The 21,655-nt window shown below is 44.5% G+C and overlaps 1 protein-coding gene across 4 annotated transcripts in view; it reads right to left on the bottom strand.

Moving 5' to 3' along the window:
- Positions 1-21,655, bottom strand: part of LOC119861755 (probable E3 ubiquitin-protein ligase MID2) — a 312,271-nt gene that overhangs the window by 229,595 nt on the left and 61,021 nt on the right. For 3 of the 4 annotated variants that reach the window (XM_038417263.2, XM_043492262.1, XM_038417264.2), the window contains one exon: positions 19,122-19,837. In XM_038417263.2, coding sequence (XP_038273191.1) covers positions 19,122-19,781 — 660 coding nt within the window. In that variant the 5' untranslated portion in view covers positions 19,782-19,837. Of the gene's footprint in view, positions 1-19,121; positions 19,838-21,464; positions 21,590-21,655 lie in introns of all 4 variants that reach the window. The other variant, XM_043492261.1, reaches the window with a different exon arrangement.

Below are 21,655 nucleotides of genomic sequence, written 5' to 3'. Positions count from 1 at the left end.
GCCCTAAAAGCTCTTAAGATAGTGACACTGAAGTCAGGTGGGAAATGAAGTGGGGCAAAAAAAAGTAAGAAGATCATTCAGAATTATGCATTTTAGGTCTGAAATCTCACAACCTGCCATGGATTTAAAAAAAAAAAAAAAAAAGGCAGTATGCTTCTCAAAAGCTAGGTATCCCAGCAGCCTAATGGCAAATAGTATTTATTTCCAGTTCCGCTGGCCCACAAGTTATTGGACTGAAAATTGTCACTGATCTTTAGGACTACCACTGCTTTTTTATTTTTTTTGCACTGGTTCAGCACTTAATCAATTAGATCCTGCACCAGAGGCCAGTGCAAATTCTGACCCCTCTCTAGATCAGGGAGAAAGAAAATTCAAATTTGAGTATGACTCATGATGCTTAAATTAATCTTAAGGCTGATGCAGTTCCTCACCAACACATTCCTAGTTTCTGTTGCTTGATGTCAGAATTTAAAAACAAAGCCTAAGTAGCCTTAATTATACCTGGTGTTTCACCACATTAACCTATTCAGTTACAGTCATTTCTGTGCATGTGATAAAGGCGTGAGCAAGCATGAACAGGATCAGAGAACAGAGCGAAATCCCAGTACTTGGAATTATGATAGATCTCCCCACAAGCCTTGTCCTGTCTGCAGGGCTCTCTCCGTCTCAGATGATGTCAGCACCATAACTTCCCAAACAGATTACCCTGAATGGAGAACCAAACCATGATGCAAATAAGCAAACATATCCCACTGTAGAACAGCTATCACATGCTGAAGATCTAAAGCTATGGCCAGCCTCTTTAGGCAAGCTGATTAAAATGTGGGCCAGAGTCCAAGACACTAACCCAGAAAGAGAAGTCACCCTGGTTCCTAATATGGTAATGAGGCCCATAAAGACTCCAAATCCCAGCCTGCAATGCTCGTTCCGGCTCTTGTGCAGTCTCAGCTTGGATTGACATGGAGCATGGTATTCTTTCATGGGCCATTCCTCCTCATTAACTCTAAGCAGAAACTAGCTGCAACTTTTGTCCTGTTTGGCAAGTTACCAGCATTGGCCTCAGCTGGCTAAATTTCTGGCACCCTTGCCTTTAAATCAAATTACAATCACTATCTTGACTTGCACTGTACGAAATCAAAGTCTTTTTGATGTGATGAGCACACTATACAGCTATATGGAGACTTGGGTAATCATTCGATCTGGGAATCTGGCAGGGGACCAGAGGCCTTTATCTGCGCAAAGGACAACTCAAGTTGCTCTTTTGTGTGCGTGCAACATCAATTAAGTTCTTGCTGGTTTACAAGGCATTTGGCTTTGCTGGAAACAAACTGAGGGAAATGCGTAATGCTCTGCTGAGGACCTATTTTAAGTCACTCCCCAGCTCAGGGAGATTTCTAGCAACGTCTGCTGCTGACAGGCTCAACACAGAGGTAACTAAATAGATGAAATTGTGCCGGTTGGCTTGTGTTCATTTCACGACCTTCAAGCATTTAAAAAAGACCTGTGCACTGCAGGAGCTCAGCAGGGAATTGTGATCTGCACAGGAGAGGAAGAAAAAGAAAGATTACAAATCCCAGATCATGTTAAGGATCAGGTGCTGGAAGGGAAGGCGGAGGGTTATGTGCTCTGCCTGTAATGAAACATCTGTCAGTAGTCACAGCGGCTTTGACTTTAAATTAGGGAAATGACATTAGCCTGTAATTCCAAAGCTGCAGCAGCCAGCAGGAACAGTTAGCTGTGTGAGAGGGAGGCGGGGGAAGCAGCCTCTTTCCCTGAGGGAGAGAAACAGAGAGGCACCTGTCTGCACTAGCCTGACAGGAATTTAAGAAGTTTCAGCTTGACTGGGGCCAATGGGGTTCCAATCTAGTTTGTGGATGGGACTGTACCATCTTAGAATAACCATGTTCTAGCTGGGCTGGAAACTTAGGCTGGCGCATGGTTTTTGAATCCTGTTTGAATACTCCGTGGTCTCATCCACACTATCTGGTCAAATCAAGTTAGGTGTGCATCTGGCCATGACTGAGTCAATGTTGGGTTTAGACATCTCTCTGTAAGCTAGGGTGCCAGAGAGAGAAATCTCTCCTCTGTTTTTTCCACCAAATGCATCCGATGAAGTGAGCTATAGCTCACGAAAGCTTATGCTCTAATAAATTTGTTAGTCTCTAAGGTGCCACAAGTACTCCTTTTCTTTTTGCGAATACAGACTAACACGGCTGCTACTCTGAAACCTGTCATAAAACATATGTTACTCCATGTAAACTGGATCATTGGTGATGTACATGTTAAAAGAGTTTGACCTCTTTTTGGGTCAGAATTAAGATTGGTCTTGGAATAGATAAAACAGTGGTCCCCAGACTTTTCATGGTCACACACTCCCTTACCCTGTCAGTACCATGGCTGGGGGGGAGGCGTGGGGGCGGACAGATGTAAGGGTGTCAAAGCCGGGGGCGGGTCTGGGGCATAGGTGCTGGAACAATTTGTATAGTGTGGGTGCTGAGTGCCATTGCACAAAACTGTAAAGCCTGTATATGATGGAAACCACTTCAAACTAGGGGGTGCTACTGCACCCCTAGCACCCCTACTTCCAGCACCCATGGTCTGGGGCAGGGAACAGAGCCGCAGCTGGGCTGCAGTCAAGGACCAAGGCTGGGGGCAGAGCTGGAGCTGGGGGCTGTGCCGGAGTGGGGCTGGGTGGTGCTCCCTCCCTGCCCCCTGTGGGGGCTGGCCTGCCCCCCCCACGATCCCCTCAAATGTTCCTCTATACCTCCGTAGGGGGATACACCCCACAGTTTGCAGACCTCTGAGGTAGGATGAACTCTGAGAGCAAATAATGTCACTAAGCAAATGTCTGACCTCTTAGTGTCACAGAACAGTCATATAAAAATTACCCTTATTCTCATTTCCTTCCTGTCCAGGCTGAGAGATTTTTTAAATGATAATAAACTTGTTACAGACTTAGTATAAGGGTCATTGTAACCACAGCTGCAAACTTAACAATATGCCAACTCTTTTTTTGTGAGGGAGAGACATGGAAAGAGATTTCAATTTAGCCTCCTAGCATAATCAGTAAATTATCAATTAAGCAGTGATCTTCCCGGTAACTCTCACAGTAGAAGTGAAAAGATTTTCAAAAGTCCATAGGCAAAAAAGTCCATATTTCATGGAAGTTCTTAGTAATTCATTTCACTATTCACATAAGAACACTGGAACGGGCAACAGCTTCTCCGTGTAGGAAAAAACCCATGCTGGCCCAGTTCTAACTTCATTCACACAATCGTGTGAGCACACTGAAGTCTGGATCTATCCAAGTGTAACTGAGCATGGAATTTGGCTCCTATATAGTATGTATTTAGTGAACCGCCAATATAAAAGGTTACAAAATAAATGCACGTCTCTGGTATTTAGGGAATGCCAATCACCAGAACATCTAGGCACTGACAAAGGAAAATATTGTGCTAAGCTGTACGCTGTCTGATCTCTGCAAAAGGAGACACAGAACAGATGGAAAGAGTGCTGATTGGTATGAAGTGATTAATGTAGCAGGGGGGGGGACAACAAACCTCCTTTTGGAAAGCTATTTTCTCTGCCACAAATCATGAATGGGAGCATTTTGAAAGAGCTCTGCACCAAATACCCTTCCCAATATAAATCGCTCTCACACAATCACTTTGCAAAATAACCTTGGTGCTCCTCCCCTCCTGCAGTTATAGTTCCAGAGCAGGGTTTGCAACCTTATTTGCAGACCCCTAAAAATTTTGAAATGAAGTTGCAAACGCCTTGGAAATCTTAGAACAGTCTGCGGATTCCCAGTGGTCTGTGGATCACAGGTTGCAAACCATTGTTCTGTGGTAATGACAACCTTTCACGGACCCCTTAGACAGTCTGCGGACCCCCATGGGGTCCACAGACCACAGGTTGAAAACCACTGTTTAGGGGTACCAAACTAACAATCAGCACCAAACAGCCACAGTGTACAGTAACGTGTGTGGCATGAAAGAACAGGATTCTGCACATTAGGCTCCACAGAAAGAATCAATCGTGAGAGTTTCAAGTAATCTGACTTTTTAATTGGCAGAGATTTCATTCCGTTGATAGTGCACTGCTATCCCAGGCATTTGTTTCATCTAGGTCAAGCCATTACTTTCACTCTTAAACTGCATTAATTTTTAATTTGATCTGTAATGCTAATTTTTAGTAAGTGACTAACTCAGGAATTTTTGCATTACTGCTACCATAAACCAGATTGTATTCAACTTTCCATTCATCTCTGAACACAAAGAACACAGTGACAAGATAAGCAATAAAGTCAAACTACCTTTTTCCCTTCAATAGAAGCCAGGGTTTCAGAAAAAACGCATCAGCGTCCTCTTGCCTCTGGAGAGGATGGCTAACTCCGGTAACAAATACAAATGAGTTAGCTGGTCTCATGTTACTAACTAGTAGACCCAAGCGCACCACCATGACTAGCAGCCTCAGGCCAAGATAAAACCAAGATTGAAACAGCACAGAGTATTGTGGGTCAGCCTCAACAGACGCTGGCAGAGCTGTGTTTGGGAGAAGCTTGCCAAGAGGCTGTCCAGTGCCTGCCTCACATTAACAACGCCTCACTTTCAAGCACCGAATTCATTACAAGGCATTGCACAAAACACAGAGGCAAACTCAGGGTGGACTGTAGTTTCACACTACTAACCCCGGACCTCTCTCAGAGAGGTAACTGCCTGGGAACTGAGCAGCGGAAGCCCTCCGATGGGAGCGCTACTGCTGCTTTCATCCAAAGACGCAGCTTTACATAGTCATCCTCTCAGACCGCCACACAAATTTCTCTCGGCTAAATGCACACTGTCCAGTTGCCAAAGGATTCGCAGAGGGCGACTGCTCCAGACAAACATAATCAGCTTGCCAATTGAATTCTAAACCAGCAGCATTACAGTTCCCTGCCATAAAAGCTTATGTGACCATGCATGTGCAATCTTTCAAAGCTCCAGGTTAGCAGGCAATATTGGAACAGACACACTCAATCAAGAAAAAGTAAATATGACGCAAATTCCATTTTGTCTAAAGAAGGAGAAAGGAAAAGCAGTTTCCCCTCTACCCATTGCTGTATTAGATGAATATGTAGAAGGCAAAGGTAAGCACTCTTCATGGTTGAAGTGCTGTGCCTTGTCACTGTAAAATCAGATCTGAATATTTCAGTGGGTCTCTCACCATTTAAGGTCACACTGCAACAGAATTCTCTGAAATTGATCATTCTTAGAAACCTTTAACAAACCAAACAGCAGAGGCCCAAATGGTGTGACCAAAAAATGTAGGGAGTTTAGAATTATGTTTTTCCTGTTGTGATTAAGATACAGCATAGATTTAACATGGGCAAAGACTAACTCATCAAAACTAAACACAAACCCTTTTGAAATTCAGCATCCTAAGGATTTTGCCATAACTTGTTAGTCATCAGACACAGCTGATCAGAGATAGTCTCAGCTGAGCCCATTTTTTTTATTGAAAGTGCTCTAGTTATACACAGCACTCTAAACCTCATTATTAGAACAGACTAAGAAAATATCCTCTCTCACTATTCAATTCCAGGCAGATTTCCAAACCCTCTCCCTCTTACAAACAAGATCTGAAACACTGAAAGGGACTAACACATTCACAGCAATTTACAGAGAGATGCCTTAATAAAGAAGAGCTAGTCATATTCTGCAATGCAAGATTCCATTATGAAAAAGGAATCAGTTGGTTTTTGACGTGTGTGCACGTGCATGCATGTGTGAGAGAGAAAGAGACTCTTCTGCTTGCAGCTGCAGGGTATTTACTCTGCCTCATCAGAGCGCGTGGCCTGGACTACATGTGACCTCTAGCCGCTGCACTTTTCCAACCAGTAGAGCTCACAAAGAGAAATGCTTCTGCTGGGTGGTTGCAGTTGCACAGTCTCCTTGCCTGGAAGGAGATGGCATTTAAGAACCTCCTGAGTAACTCGTATGTGGAATAACTGAGTAACTCGTATGTGGAATGACAAGATGGGAGAGGTAATTTTTTCTAATTGGACTAACTTCTGTCAGTGACAGAGACAAGCTTTCAAGCTACACAGAGCTCCTCTTCAGGTCTAGGGTCTACTTCATATGTGGAATGGCATTATTGGCTGTTGCTTTGTCACTAAGCTTCTCTACATGAGTACCCAATGTTTAATGTATTTTAACACAGTTTGATTCAATAACCCCACTTTGCAACTTATTCCATATTTACAGCTGAGTGATACAAGTCTGATTTTAGGATTGTATCTTCTTCATATTTGGTGGTTGTTACAGGTCCATTGTTTTCAGCTATATCAGGAGCTCTACGAGCAGATGTATAAGTATAATGCTTGAGTTGCCCACACTTGATTACATAGTTCTTCTACCCGCAAGTAGTGGTTTCTGAGTCTCTCATCCATGAACAGTTTGTCGTTGCACTTCGCCAGCCTGTCGTGTTTCAGAACATTTCCCTTAGACCACTTCATAGTCGTCTTGTCTCCAGTAGAAGTGTGCTAAGCTCCTTCTGCAGTATACTTCTGAAACCTAAAATCACCCTGGAAGTCCTGCAGGGTACTCAATCAGGCAGTAATACCAAGGAGGCCACAACTGAACCCTAAATTCTAACCAGTGCCATATATATTGTACTCAATATCTTCCCCTTCTTGTAATGCATTATCTCACCCTTGGTTAATATAGCCTACTCTTCAGTTTGCCTTCTTTAATCACAGCATCATACTAGACTGACAGGCAAGGATTTTGTCAGTCCCAGTATAACTGCCACATCCCCTTCCAGGCCAGCATGCTGCATGCCTATCACATTAAGCACATGCTCTCCATTTACACTCACTCACCACTCAATCTGGTTGCAATGACCCGATCTGTTGTCCCTCCAGTTCTGCTGCAAGGAACAAATTCTGGCATCATCCACTTTCCTATTCTCACCCACCCCAGCAAACCACTACCGTCTTTCCATCTCTCATAGTTACAATTCTATGACAGCCTCAGTACACTTACTGTGACCAGCCACTCTCTCTCATGAGCCACTTTTCTATCCAAGGAGCTATTTTACCCTCATTTACTCATCTCTGCCTTTCAGCCAATAGACTTTGATGTAGAATCTATTCCAAAGTCCTTGAAAAACTGGAAGTGTAGGGACCCCATTGCATTTCCCTTGACGAGAGCTTCCAGCAGAACTCCAAGCTAACCATCATGCTGTTCACAATATTAGCTCCACAAACCTTGCCAAACTTTTAGCATTGCTTGTCACAGCTCATGGCCTGTTTATTTATTTAGAAAGTGACATCATCCACCCCCAGAGTAAATACGGACTGTGGTTAACAGCCAGAGAAGTAAATGCATCCGATGAAGTGAGCTGTAGCTCACGAAAGCTTATGCTCTAATAAATTTGTTAGTCTCTAAGGTGCCACAAGTACTCCTTTTCTTTTTGCGAATACAGACTAACACGGCTGCTACTCTGAAGCCAGAGAAGGGAGAGGGAAGTCTCTGCACCTTCTAAGAGAGGGCAAATGCATCTGCCATAGACAAGAGGGCAGCTTTGGTCAAACTCAGATGCCTTGAAGGGGCCAAGTCCCTCCCTCTAGCCCAATGAGAACTGACAGTGTTGTTTAAATCATAAGCATCAATATGAAATAGTAAAGTTGGAAATGGATATATTTCAAAGCATCTGAAACAGAATGTAGGAAAGATGGCTTGTTTTAAATGTATTTATTCTCAAACCGATGCACGGAATTACATGTAAATCCCTAGGCATCACACCGCAGGCTAAACTAAGAATAACAGTGACTAATCAATTGTTTTATTATGCTCGGTGTTTACATCATCGATGCTACTTGCTGCTTCAGTGGCAGATTATGCCTCCTGCCCTGGACAGCACAGAGATGGAGCTGCCTTCGAAAAGGGCCAGCCCATGGCATTAAAAAGAAAACAGGTACAGGACAATCTCCTGATGGTGCAGATGCATGAGCAGTGTGAAAACTCCTCTGTACCAAGCAAATCAGCACAGCTGTCAGACAGGCAACACTTCCATTGTGTATTGTATTAAATACCAGGTGGCAGGTTCAGAAATTCCAGGCTACGATACAAACTTTTCCATTTTAACAAAGGAAGAACTATTCAGCCTCAAAAGGAAGCCTCTGAAACAGGAGCACAGCTGTTTATATGGTCTAAAAAAAGAACAGCCACACAGCTGCTTATTGGGACAGCAGCTTAAGTTTGAACTTCTTCAGTCTCTGCTGAAAAATCAGAGGAGGTTCCTGAGGCAAGTTTATAAAAGTTCAGGAAAAGTGTTCACACTTAGTGCTACTGATTTCTTCCTCCCACCCTGTAGATCAGTGCTACTCAAAGTGGTGGTCCCCGGACCGGTGCCGGGCCGCGAGCCATCAGCTGCCAGTCTGCGCGCACATTGGAAAAAAAAAATTGCCGGTCCCCCACATCAGATAGCTTGAGAAGCACTGCCGTAGATAACCCAGTGGAGCTAATGATGCATGTCCTGACAAGGGACACAACATCTCCAAAAGGATCAAAGACAGTTCTAAAAACCCTAGCTGAACAGCATCTGGTTGGGAAAGGTCAGCACAGCTTCTCCAAAGGAGAATCTTACCTCTCCAACCTACCAGAATTCTGAGGGAGTCAACAAACTAATGGATAAAGGAGAACAGGTAGCAGAACGTAACTGAATGTTCAAAAAGCCATTGATAACGTTCTCCGTGAGAGACTGTTAAAGAAACTAAGTAGGCATGACAAGAGTAACAATGTGCTGCCATGGACTGGAAATGGGTTAAGAGTAGAGCTGGTCAAAAAATTGGGAGGTTTTCTGCAGAAATTTTGGCATTTTTGGCTGAAATTCAAATGCCAAAAAATGTGGCCAAAATGTCACCTCTTTTGATTTCGAAATGCTGCCATGGTGCCTCATGCTTTCATTTTTCCATAGGCTTGACTCTCTGGCACATCATGAGAGATAAAGAAAGATTATAGTCTCACCTTCTGAAGAGAGGAAATGGTGCATCACGGGAGTCCCTGGCCATGGTGCATCACTGGAGTCGTAATCCAGCTGGTGAGCCTGACCTGGAGAAGAGAATAGGGATTCGAGGCACCAAACTACAACTCCCATGAGGCACCAGGGCAATATTTGGAAATCAAAATATTTTGCATAAAAAAAATGAGAGATTTTGGTTTCAGGCATTCAATTTCTCAGCAAAATAACTGAAGTTTTCTAGGGAAAGCAGACATTTTTCTAAAAAAAAAATAGTTTTGTCAAACCCAGTTGTCTGTCAAAAACAGTTTGATGTGAAATTTTTGATCAGCCCTAGTTAAGAGAGAGAAAACAGATATTAAGTGAAATGGGTCAGTGTTTAGTATGCAAGGGTGTTAAAGATATCCATGTTAAGATGGCAGGTTTCAGATTAACAGCCGTGTTAGTCTGTATCTGCAAAAAGAAAAGGAGGACTTGTGGCACCTTAAAGACTAACAAATTTATTTGAGCATAAGCTTTTGTGAGCTACAGCTCACTTCATCGGATGCATCATCGGATGCTAAGATGGGTTCAATTTAAAAGGTATTTATTGGTAATCTGGAAGAAGGGATGAGAAAGGAGGTGACAATTTCCAGGTGATGTAAAATTGTGTCATCAGAGAAAGGATTGTGAGGAACTTCAGAAAGGCCTAATGAAGCTAAATGACTGGAAAATACAGCAGCAGCTTACGTTAATAGAAGGCAAGTGCAAGGCAATGCATAACAGAAGGAACAATCTCTGCTCCTATACTCATATTCATCAATACGTTTTAAATGAACTGCAACCACACAAGAGAAAGACCTGGGCATCATTGGGGACAGCTCAATGAAAACACTGGCCCCACCCACTTCACCATGAATACTATGTTCAGTTCTAGTCACCCCATCGTTGAAAGGATGACACAGAAATAGAAATGATCCACAGAAAAGCAAAGAAAGTTATTAGGTGCATGAAAAGACTTGATATGGGCAGTGATTAAGAAGATGACTTTTTTTCAGTAGAAGACTAAATAGAAGTTCCTTGACAGCGGCACATAAAACAATTCGAAGCACAGGGCATGCCTATTAATACAAGACAAAGGGGACATACTAATGAAATTAAAAGACAACACGTTTAAAACTGGGGGGGGGGGATATTTTCACACAATGCATAATTAATTTGCTGAACTCAATGCCACCAGATATTACTAAGGCAAAAAATGTAATGTGATGCAGAAGAGGACTACGCATTCCTGTGAATAGTAAAAATATTCAGCTATATGAGCTCAGCTAGGCATTCAGATGGATGTCAACTCTCATGGTTCAGAGAATAAGCCAACCACTAACTGCCTGGGATTAGGAATACATTTTTATCAAGCCCAGGTCATCCCAGAATTGCCCAGTACAGCATCATTTGCACCTTTTCTGAAGCGACTGGTACTGGTCCCCATCAGAGACAGAATACTGAGTTATATGGGCCACTGATTTGATCTGTTGTGGGAATTCCTACCTTTCTCATAAGATGCAGGAAGGAAAAAAAGTATATTGATTATTGATCAAAGGGAATAGAACAGGGGTGGCCAACCTGAGCCTGAGAAGGAGCCAGAATTTACCAATGTACATTGCCAAAGAGCCACAGTAACTCATCAGCAGATCCCCATCAGCTCCCCCCACCCTGCTCCCAGGACCTCCCGTCCACTACTGATCAGTGCCTCCCCCTCCCTCCCCACACCTCCTGATCAGCTGTTTCATGGCAAGTAGGAGGGAGGGCACAGCAGGCTCAGGGGAGGGGGTGGGAAGGGGTGGAGAGGGGGCAGGGCCTGCAGCAGAGCCAGGGGTTGAGCAGTGAGCACCCCCCAGCACACTGGAAAGTTGGTGCCTGTAGCTCCAGCCCTAGAGTCGGTGTCTATACAAGGAACCACATATTGGCCACCCCTGGAATAGAAGGAAGAGCAAGCGGGAAAGAAATCCTTCTGTACTTTGCTTTGGATGCCCTCTCTAACTAAGCATCTTATCAAGGACCCTAAGTCAAGGAAGCGGAAAGCAGCATTTCCCACAAGAATACCAGTAGCTGCACATGTACAAGCAGAATGGACAGAGGAGAGGAGACCCCAGCCTTCTATCTATCTTCCTACCTAGACAACCCACCTGCAAAGTTATACTCCTTGTGTATAAAGTAGAGCCAGTCAGGATTTTGTTTTAGTTATTATTTTTCTGCACACAAAAAAAATGTGATGGAAAAAGGAAATGATTCCTTTTTTGTGAATTTTTTTCTACAAAATATTTCAGGTTTTTCATCAAAAAAATTAAAAATCAAAACTTTTTTTTGTATTTTGGCAACCAAAACATTTTGGCTAGGCAGGCAAGCATTTTGGTTTTACTGAAAATTTTGGCCTAAGAAAGTTTGTCCAAAAAGTAAAATTTGTTATTTTCTGTGAAAAAAATTGAAATATTTAATCAAAAATGGCCTTTTCCTGCTGAAATTTCAGGTTTGACTAATATGCTTTTTTTTGTTAAAACAAATTCCAAACAAAACATTTCAAACAGTTCCAGTTTAAATCCATATTAAAGGAAGTGTCACATTCACCTGAGTTTCTAACTATTTGAAAATGAAACAATCAAAAGCTAGAAAATGCCAAAAGTAAGGTTTCCATAGCAACACCGACTCTGTCATGCTGCACATCCAAGAGATTTCCTGGAAAACCCCATAATGTAGGTGCAATTGGCTGAGTTACCGCCCTTGCTACCAGACCCTTCTTTCTCCCACACTTCAGAATGTGTCAATTTGTAACAATTAAATTAAACAGACAGTTTACATGAAGACAAAACAGACGATGGAAAGTTATAGAAAAATAACTGGGAGGATTGAAAACATTGACTTCTCTTCTGACATCACCACATTTTTATAGTGCCACAATGTGCGCCGCTCATAGACTCAAAGGCCAGAAGTGACCATTCTGATCCTCTAGTTTGACCTCCTACAGATTGCAGGCCTCAGAACCTCACCCTCCCACTCCTGTCATAGGCCCATAACCTCTGGCTGAGTTACTAACATCCTCAAATCTTGATTTAAAAAGACCTCAAAATTACAGAGAATCCACCATTTACTCTAGTTCAAACCAGCAAGTGACCTGTGCCATATGCTACAGAGGGAGGTGAAAAACCGCCCAGGGCTCTGCCAATCTGACCCAGGGGAAAATTCCTTCCTGACCCCAAATATGGCAATCAGTTTGACCCCGAGCATATGGACAAGACCTACCAACCAGACACCTGGGAAAAAATTCTCCGTAGTAGCTCAGAGCCTTCCTCCCTCTAACGGCCCATCTTCAGCCATTGAAGATATGGGCCATGTGCCATTGTAGGCAATCTCATCATACCATCCCCTCCATAAAAACTTATCAAACTCAATCTTGAAGCCAGTTAGGGTTTTTTTGCCCCATTGCTCCCTTGGGATGCTACTCCAGAACATCACTCCTCTAATGGTCAGAAACCGTCATCGAATTTTAAACCTAAACTTACTGATGGCCAATTTATATCCATTTGTTCTAGTGCTGTTGAGCATTAAATAACTCCTCTCCCTCCCTCCTATCCCTCTGATGTATTTATGCAGAGCAATCATATCTCCCCTTAGCTTTTGTTTGGTTCAGCTAAATAAGTCAAGCTCCTTAAGTCTCCTCTTGTAAGGTATGTTCTCCATTTCTCTGATCATCCTAGTAGCCCATCTCTGCACCTGTTCCAGTTTGAATTCATCTTTCTTAAACATGGCAGACCAGCATTCCACACAGTATTCCAGATGAGGTTTCACCAGTGCCTTGTATAATGGTATTAACACTTCCCTGTCTCTACTGGAAATACCTTGCCAGATACATGCTAGGATTGGATTAGCCTTTTTCACAGCCACATCACATTGGCAGTTCAGTGATCCTGTGATCAAGCAATACACCCAGATCTTTCTCCTCTGTCACTTCCAACTGATACATCCCCAGTTTATAGCAAAAATTCTTGTTGTTAGTCCCTAAATCCCATGCACTTCGCACTATTAAATTTCATCCAATTTCTATTACTCCCATTTTCAAGGTCGTCCATATCTTCTTGTGTGATAGTCTGGTCCTCCTCCATATTGGCAATACCTCCCAACTTTGTGTCATCCACAAATTTTATTAGCACACTCCCACTTTTTGTGCCAAGAACATTAATAAAAATGGTAAATAAGATTAGACCTGAGACTGATCCTTGAGGATCTATACAAGTAACCTCCCTACAGCCTGACAGTTCACCTTTCAGCATGACCTGTTGTAGTCGCCTCTTTAAACAGGTTCTTACCCACCTTTCCAGTCTCATATTAATCCCCATTTAACTAATAATTTCCCATATGAAATTGTATCAATTGCTTTACTGAGATCAAGGTAGATTAGATCTACTGCATTTCCTTTGTCTACAAAATAGGTTATCTTCTCAGAGGAAAAGATCAGGTTTCTGGCACGATCTACCTTTTGTAAAACCATGTTGTTGTGTATGTCCCCGTCCGCCCCCCCCCCCCATTACTGTTTACCTCTATGTCCTTAATCACGCTCTCTTTCAAAATTTGTTCTAAGACCTTGCTCAGAATTGAGGTCAAGCTAGCAGACCTGCAGTTTCCCAGATCGCTTTTCCCCCTTTCTTAAATATAGATCTATATTAGCAATTCTCCAGTCATAGGATATGACCCCCAAGTTTTTGGATTCATTAAAAATCCTTGCTATTGGGCTTGCAATTTCACATGCCAATTCCTTCAATATTCTTGGATGGAGATTATCCAGGATCCCTGATTAAACTGTTTGGGTTTGGCTTCCACTTTGGATGTGGTTGTTTCTACTTCCATATCCTTGTTCTCATTAGCTATCCTGCCATTGACCCCAGCTCCTCATTGCCCGTATGAAAAACCAAGGCAAAGTATTTGTTTAGATGTTGGGCAATGCCTAGATTAATCTCCATTCCATTCCATCCTCAGTGTTTAGCAGTCCCACTTCTTTCTTTGTTTTCTTTATCTGGCTAAAGTACCTTTTACTATTGGTTTTAATTTCCTTTGCAAAGTCTAACTCTGCTTTGGTTTTGACAGTCCTCACTTTTTCCCTACACTTTCTGACCTCCAAGAGGTAGCTTTCCTTGCTGATCCATCCCAACTTCCATTTCTTGCTTTCTCTTAATCACCTGTTGAGGTGCTTGTTCACCAGTTTCGTCTGCCATCCTTCCCTATGAATTTTTTCCCCTTGCCTGGGATGCAAGCTTCAGATAATTTCTGCAATTTTGACAAAGTAATTCCAGGCCTCCTTCACATTCAGATCCTTGAGTGCTTCAGTGCAGTTCACTTCTCTAACTAATTCCCTTCATTTTTTAAAGTTTGCCTTTTTGAAATCAAGGACACTAGTTGCAGATCTATTGTTGTTTATCCTTCCATTTAGTTTAAACTGAATTAGCTCATGATCACTCAAACCAAAGCTGTCCTCACAACTTGTTCTTCTAGGAGGTTCTCACTACTCACCAATGCTAAATCTAAAATGGCATCACGTTCTGTTGATTTAGAGATTATTTGATGAAGAAATAAATACATTGGCTATCACATCCAGGAATGTTTGGGCCCTACCATTATTAGTAGCACTTGCCCTCCAACCTATATTTGGAAAATTAAAGTCTCCCATAATCACACAATTCCCAGTAGTATTTACTTCATTAAAAATATTAAAAAGGTCTCTATCCATAGCCATATACTGATCCTGGGGGTCAGTAGCAGACCCCAAGTATTATTCCAGGGGAGCCTCTGTTACCTTTCTTCCCCAAAGTGACTGTGACCCAAAGAGAACGCTGCACTGAAACACCAACACAGACAACATCTACAGAACTAGGAAACTACAATACTGGAGAGCACAGGCATCGACTTCTATTTTTCCCAGTGGGTGCTCCACCCCTGCTCCACCCTGAGGCCCTGCCCCCACTCCGCCCCTTCCCCTGGGGCCCCACCCTCGTTCTGCCTTTTCCCGCCCCAGCTCTGCTCTCGCTGCTCTCCACCCACCACTGAGCACCTTCTGACAGCCGCTAAGCCACTGATCAGATGCCCCACAGAACAGCTCTGGCTGGTGGGTGCTGAGCATCCCTTATTTTTTTTCAGTGGGTGCTTGAGCCCTAGAGCACCCACAGAGTCAGTGCCTATGTTGCAGAGGTCACCACTAAACATCACTATTTATCATAGTGGTATCTGAGACACTTTAATAAGAAACCTAGGCAGCATCACCAATGTGGGGTAGCCATTGACAAATGCTGACTGTTTCAATGGCTACCATGCCATTTATTTATGTTATCCGATAGTCTTTAGATCGTATTTTCGTACTATAAATGTGAAAAAATAGTCAATTTAAACAATTTGTGGTTAGTGTTTGTTTCTGTGGATGCAAATTAGTCTGGAGAATAGCCCTCAGTTAGGACAAGACTTCTGGAAAGTTTCATTGTCCAATAATCATTCCTTTTATTTAGAAATCTAACCTGTGCATGAAAAGGTGCCTGGCGGTTTTGCTAGAGAGGGAAAAGTATTTCTTCCCCCCCTCACATAATAAAAGCAGGTGAATTGATTTTGCTCAAATGTTTAAAAAAAGAAATCACCTTCAGGCTGAGAATAAGCCTGGAAAATTTCAACTGGAAAGAGAAGTGATGAAAAAAAGTTATGAGCACGTGAAAAAGGGTTCTAATGGAAACCTGATTAGCTATAGTCTTACTAGCATAATCGGTAATGGAACCGGCTATACAGATTTTTAATTTTATTTGAAAAGAAAATTAATTAAAACTATTTTGCAGATTCACATGGAATGTATCAGGGGAGGGGGGGAGATTTCTAATTTTATATTTTGTATGTAGGTCAAATATCAGCCATTCAGGTTCACTTCAGATTCAGTGGAGCCACTAGTGCTGCTTAAAAGTCAGGCTTCACAGTACTCCTCAGGGTCCGTGGGAAGTATTCCAGGAAGTTTGATCTCTCCCACTTGGAGAGCACAGAACAGTAATTCAGTTCAGATCAAACACGTGCTATATACTTGTGTTGGGGGGATGATCGCCCATTTCTGCTGCTTCACTGTGGGGGATATTCCAGCTTGAGAACGCAGGCTACTGCAAAGGGATGATTCCCTAGCCACAGAGAACAAGGTGGCAACACATTTAAGGCTACTTCCAGGCATCTCTCTGCAGGCACTGGGAGGAGGTGGGGAGGGAGGGAAAGGAAGGCAGATGAAAATGATAAATAGTCCTTATATGGTGGAGACAGGTGAGATGGGAGGGTAGGAAGGATGGTGCAGCGGACAGATCACAGGTGAGGCAATTCCTAGCTCAACCATAGCCTTTTCAAGTCACTTAATCTCCCCTGCTGCTTGGTTCTGCACTTATACAATGGGGTAACAGCACTTCATGCCTCAGGGGAGCTGTGGCACTGAAAGCCCCAAATGATTGTGAGGTGCCCAGTTAGCCCAAGATGGATGGCTAGATACAGAGCTTTGGCCACCAGGGCCAGGAGAGGGGAGACTGACTGGTGCCATCTGCCCGTTGCGCTTCAGTGGTGCTGGGGAGGCTGTCCCTGTGCCGATTGCTGGTGCTGATGGAGGAGGCTGCTGGAAGAGGCTGTCCCCAGCGCAGATCCTGCAATGGCATTGGCTAGCAGGAGACTGACAGAGGAACGGGGACAGATGCTGTCAGGATTGAGCTGACGTGGCCAATGAGCAGCGTGCAGTCGGTACCTGTCAGAGTAGGAGCTGGGGAAAGGGAAGTTCCCAGGGCACATCACAGCTAGCATGACAGAACATGCCATGCCTGGGAGCATCAGGCCCCAGGACAGTTATCCACAGAAACGGACCCATATGAACTGCACCGTACAAGGCTGGTTAGCTCAGCCAGTCTGACCAGGACTCCTCAGCCGCACTGACATCAGCTTCAATCTCTGCAGTGAGGATGTCTACCCCTCCCATTAAGCCTGGCTAGACCAGAGTAGGGCTCCCCAGGGGCAGACGGAGCCTCCAGATTCAATGGATTCACTATACTGTAGCTACAGGCGGCACCAATCACCTGCAGCAGCACCCTCCACCCCAGCACTGATCCCGGCCCAGAGCGGAGGGAAGGGCCCAGTGCTGGCCAGAGAGAGAGGCTAAAGGAAGGCTGTCGAGCAGGGAGATGCAACCATGCTGCCAGATAGGTTACTGCCCTCAGCACTCAGGCAGCTATTCGCCAAGCAGTGTGTGTGTTCTGACCAAGTGCTATTGAGTAATCTTCATTTTCAGGACCTTATCTTATGGAACAAGAGCCAATCGTGGAGTCACCCCAACAAAGCTTTGGACAAGCCAATCTGGGGAGGGCTGGCAGTGGTACCCCCACTGGTGCTAGACAGACCAGCCATCCTCAGAGACAAAGAAAGGAAACAGAAGACTTTTGTCCTTACGGGATAAATACAGGCTGCTAAATTTCTCCCATGCAGAGAAACTAAGGAGCCTGGGCACAAATGGAGGGGGAATGGGAGAGTGGGGCGAGGCAAAACAGAGAGACAAGGCTCCCATTGGTTAATAAACCAACAGCTTTAATCCAGGGCCTGGCCAATGTGGCGAGAAACCATGGAGCCCAATGACAAACTGCCTGGGGCCTGAGGGCCAAATCTAACTTGCATAGTCATTACCCCAATTAAATGCACACAGCCAATTCACACCTGGACCAGGATCTGCTGTTTGTGGCAGAGTGCCCCCAGATGATCTGCTTAGTCCAGCTCACCCTGCAGTCCCAGATGACAGGCACCAGTCCCATCTAGCCCTGGGAACAAAGCTGGGATTCTAGCTTCAAATACAGAAGAACAGGAAGGATGGGAGGACATTTTCTCATGTGTAATGTGTGCAGACACAATTCGGTGGATTACACTGCATGCCTGCATCAGGGAGGGAACAGATGAACCCCCAAATCACTTCCATTGCAGGGAGTGAATCCGGGGGAGAGTACACCTCTAATTTCAATGACACTTCATCATTGATCTGTGCAGAGTCAGACACACCCCACCTCCAGTAATCCTTCATTGTGGAAATTACACCCAGCCAATAGACATAGCAAGGATCTGCATGCAGGAGCCATTGCTGGGGCAGGGAGAGTAGCAGCTTGGAAGATCCACAACCTGGGAAACCTGCAGGGACGTGCACGGAAGTTTTTTTCAGTAGGAGAATCTGAATAGTAAATACTAAGCAAATCCCTGAGATTCCTGGGTCCGCTAGCCACAGCCAACACCAGATCTCATAAGTCCCTGCACGCAGTGCCCAGCCCCAGTACTGGCTACTCCATTCCCTGAAGCTCCCCCTCCCCACCCCTGCCCATTACTCCGAACCAGCCCTGCACCCTCTCTTATATTGACGTTCTTGGTGCTGCTGCTACTACTGCATTCTCTACTACACACAGAAACTCCCTCTAATTTGGGGCACAGGGAGGCTTGCTCTGTACTTTGTGGGCTCTATGGTTTTGTTAGCATGCCTGAGGACTGAACTCGTGACATGTAGATCAGCAGGAAATGAACGACTTTCCTGCAATCATACAAGCAGGATCTCTCTCTCTCTCTCTCTCTCATGTGGTTCGCTTAACCCTCTAGATGCCAATGGTCTGGAGATCTCACCGCTAAAGGATCTTTCAGTTTTCATTAGCCTATGGACCTTCTAGAGCCTGGAGGATTAATTAGGTGTAAATAAGAGACTGACTAGGACATCTGGAACAGATTTAGCTTTGCAAATACTTCACCAGAAAACCACGGTCCCTACAAGGAAAGCTATCCACCTCCCAGCAAGCAGCAGCCTTCCTCGTGGCACTAGGGCTCTGCCACTGAACCAGGTGGCCAAAGATCAGCAGTTCACGGTGTTCCACTGTTTGACTCATGACACTTCACCATGGAGCTGAGGCCCACTTAAAATGCAGCTCCCAGCATGCAATACTTCATCATGCTCCCAGCTGGCACCTGCTCCATTTCCTGCACAGTTTGGCCACCCCTGGTTTTGGGCGAATGCAGCAAGCCACGAAGGACCCTCCCCAGCTCACACCTCTTGTTTCGGGAAAGCCAGTGACTCTTACCTTGAGCTTCTCAAATCGATCGCTCAGCGACGCCACCTGGTGGTCTCGGTGACGTCCCACCAGTTTGCATAAGGCACAGATCAGCTGGTCGTCCGCAACACAGTACATGTTCACTTTCTCATTCTCATGCTCCAAGCAAGTGAGTCCTCGGAAGTGTGTGTCTGGAACAGGCTCCACCAGGCGGTGGCTGGTGAACGGCTTCTTGTTGGGGTGTGTGGCCCGGAGGCAGCGGTCACAGTAGGACACCTCGCAGGTTATGCAGGTCTTCACCGCATCCCTCGGTGGGTCCTGCTCACAGAACTGACACGCTATCCTTTCGCTGGACATGGCAGGACTCTTGCGGTATGTTCTCTCTCGGCGGCTCTCGCTAGGGGAGTTGGGGCCACTCAGAGAAGCTTTTTGGAAGCGATCTATAATGTTCTGCAGGGTCACATTCCGCTTGAGGCCCTCTAGGCCGCGGTGGTTAAGGGAGATGACATACCTGCAGGTGGGGCACTGGAATGCTGTGATGGTCTCTATCGACTCGCTGGAGGAGCAGCTGGACACCAGGATGCGATGGGCACAACTGAAGCACAAGCTGTGAGCACACGGCAGCAACAGAGGGTCTTCAAATAACTCCAAGCAGATTGGGCAGGTCAATTCCGACTCCAGTGTTTCCATCTTTAGTTAAAACAATCCTGCTTCAGCATCAAAAACCAAGGAAGCTGGTCAGATACCTACAAGAGAGAACAGGAGAAAGAGGCAGCGTGAGAGCAAGCTACTCAATGCAAGAGACATCAGGAACTACATTAGCATCACCAAAAGGAAAAATCAGCAGTGACTCCTTTGTACCAGAAACTAAGACCAGCCATCTTCTTGGGGGAAGGAGGGAGGGATGACAGAGAAAAATCAGACATGCAGCCAGTGTGGATCTTAAATGCACTGCATTCACATGAGCATGGCCGGGGATGGTCCAAAACCTTCCATCACGTCCTCAAGATCATATTCATACAAAGCTGAGACATTGACTCACAGTTTTCAAAAATATTTCCAGACAGGAAATTTGGGGGGGGGAAGAGGGGGGAGCCAACTCTGCTACAAGGCTTTCCCTCTCGCTTGGGAAGGAAGCATGGGACATAAATGCAAAAAGCTAAGGTAAGGAAAACTGCAGTTTCACACTGCAGAAGACAAAAAACGGGGGGGAAAGTGCCTGTCTTGTGTGCATGAGAATTCTGGCGTACATCAAGGAGGAAAAACAAGTAGCAACGATAAAACCCTAAACATTTTCTCTACTGATTAGAAAACACCTACTTCTTTTCAGTGAAGGATCCCAGGGAAAGCATGGGAAGGGAAAGACTGGAGGCTTGGAACCTCTGACCAAGCAAAACAGTCAAGGACTCCAACGTATTGTTCTTTTGCTGTGTGTTTGAACCAGCTCCTCAGTCTTTGGGGTGGGGGTGGGGAAGGGAGGAGAGTGAGATAATAGTCTCTAAACTTCCATCGCTCTATTTTCACCAAAGCACTTCAAGGAAAAATGCAAGGGATCCTAAATCATCTCCAGCTGGAAGAAAACAGGGCTATATTTTTACACAGCCTCCTCTGAGGAAGGGTTGAAATGGGCTCTGTTCAGATGCCCTGCTTTAAGCTGCATCACAAAATGCATTTCTGAGCACAGAACAATAAATGGCTCTGATTTCACAGTGCATGAACTCAAATTGCTCCCTGCTTCCTTGGGTAAAACTGGCTGCTCCATTTCATTCCTGGCAAACCAAGTAGCAGCTCACCCATCCCCCCAGTCCCAACCCCAACATTCTCCCGCCCCTTGGCCCAGGTCAGCTGCCTTCAACAAAAGTGCTTAAAAAGAGGCAATTAGCGGAGTTTAGACGGCAGCTGCTCCTCAGATGGCTGAAAAAAGCTTAAGTGATGCTCTGACACGGACCAACACTCTCTACGTAATTAACAGGCGTGGCAGAAGTTTGTGGACTTTGAAAATTTTGACAGATAATATTGATGTTTATTTTCAATCCATTTTTTAAGTTTTTTCACAGTTGTCTAACATTATGGGAAGGGGTCCAACACACCAGGGGAGCAAGACAATAATGATACAATGGCAACAGACACTGAAAGTCAGAGAGTTAAAGCTCTATAACTATTAAAACATAAATTAGCATGATCACATGTTAAAATATACAACTGAAACATCCCTAAATGCTCAAAAGTTCTCAAGTGGTGTTTCTCTTACTTTTTGATTATTACTGCTGGACATACTTTTTCCTTGGTTTCTGTGAGTAACGTGAAACTGATGTGTACCAACATTCACCATTACAAATCTAATCCTTCCAAGTGTAATTATTAAAAACCTACTGGATGAGCAATGGCCATCTGTGGTGGAGGTTGCCTGGTAAAACCACTTCCAGACCTCACACCAGCTTCTTTTCCAGGTGGAAATTTTCACTTCCGAAACACACTAGAATAATGGACTGCAGGCACTAAGGAGAGGAAAAAACAGGTTCACCCAAGTGCTCCCGTCACTTGGTATGATGCAGAGTGGCAGA

The sequence above is a fragment of the Dermochelys coriacea genome, chromosome 9, assembly GCF_009764565.3.
Source record: "Dermochelys coriacea isolate rDerCor1 chromosome 9, rDerCor1.pri.v4, whole genome shotgun sequence".
NCBI lineage: Eukaryota > Metazoa > Chordata > Testudines > Dermochelyidae > Dermochelys > Dermochelys coriacea.
This window is presented reverse-complemented; position numbering and strand designations above follow the sequence as displayed.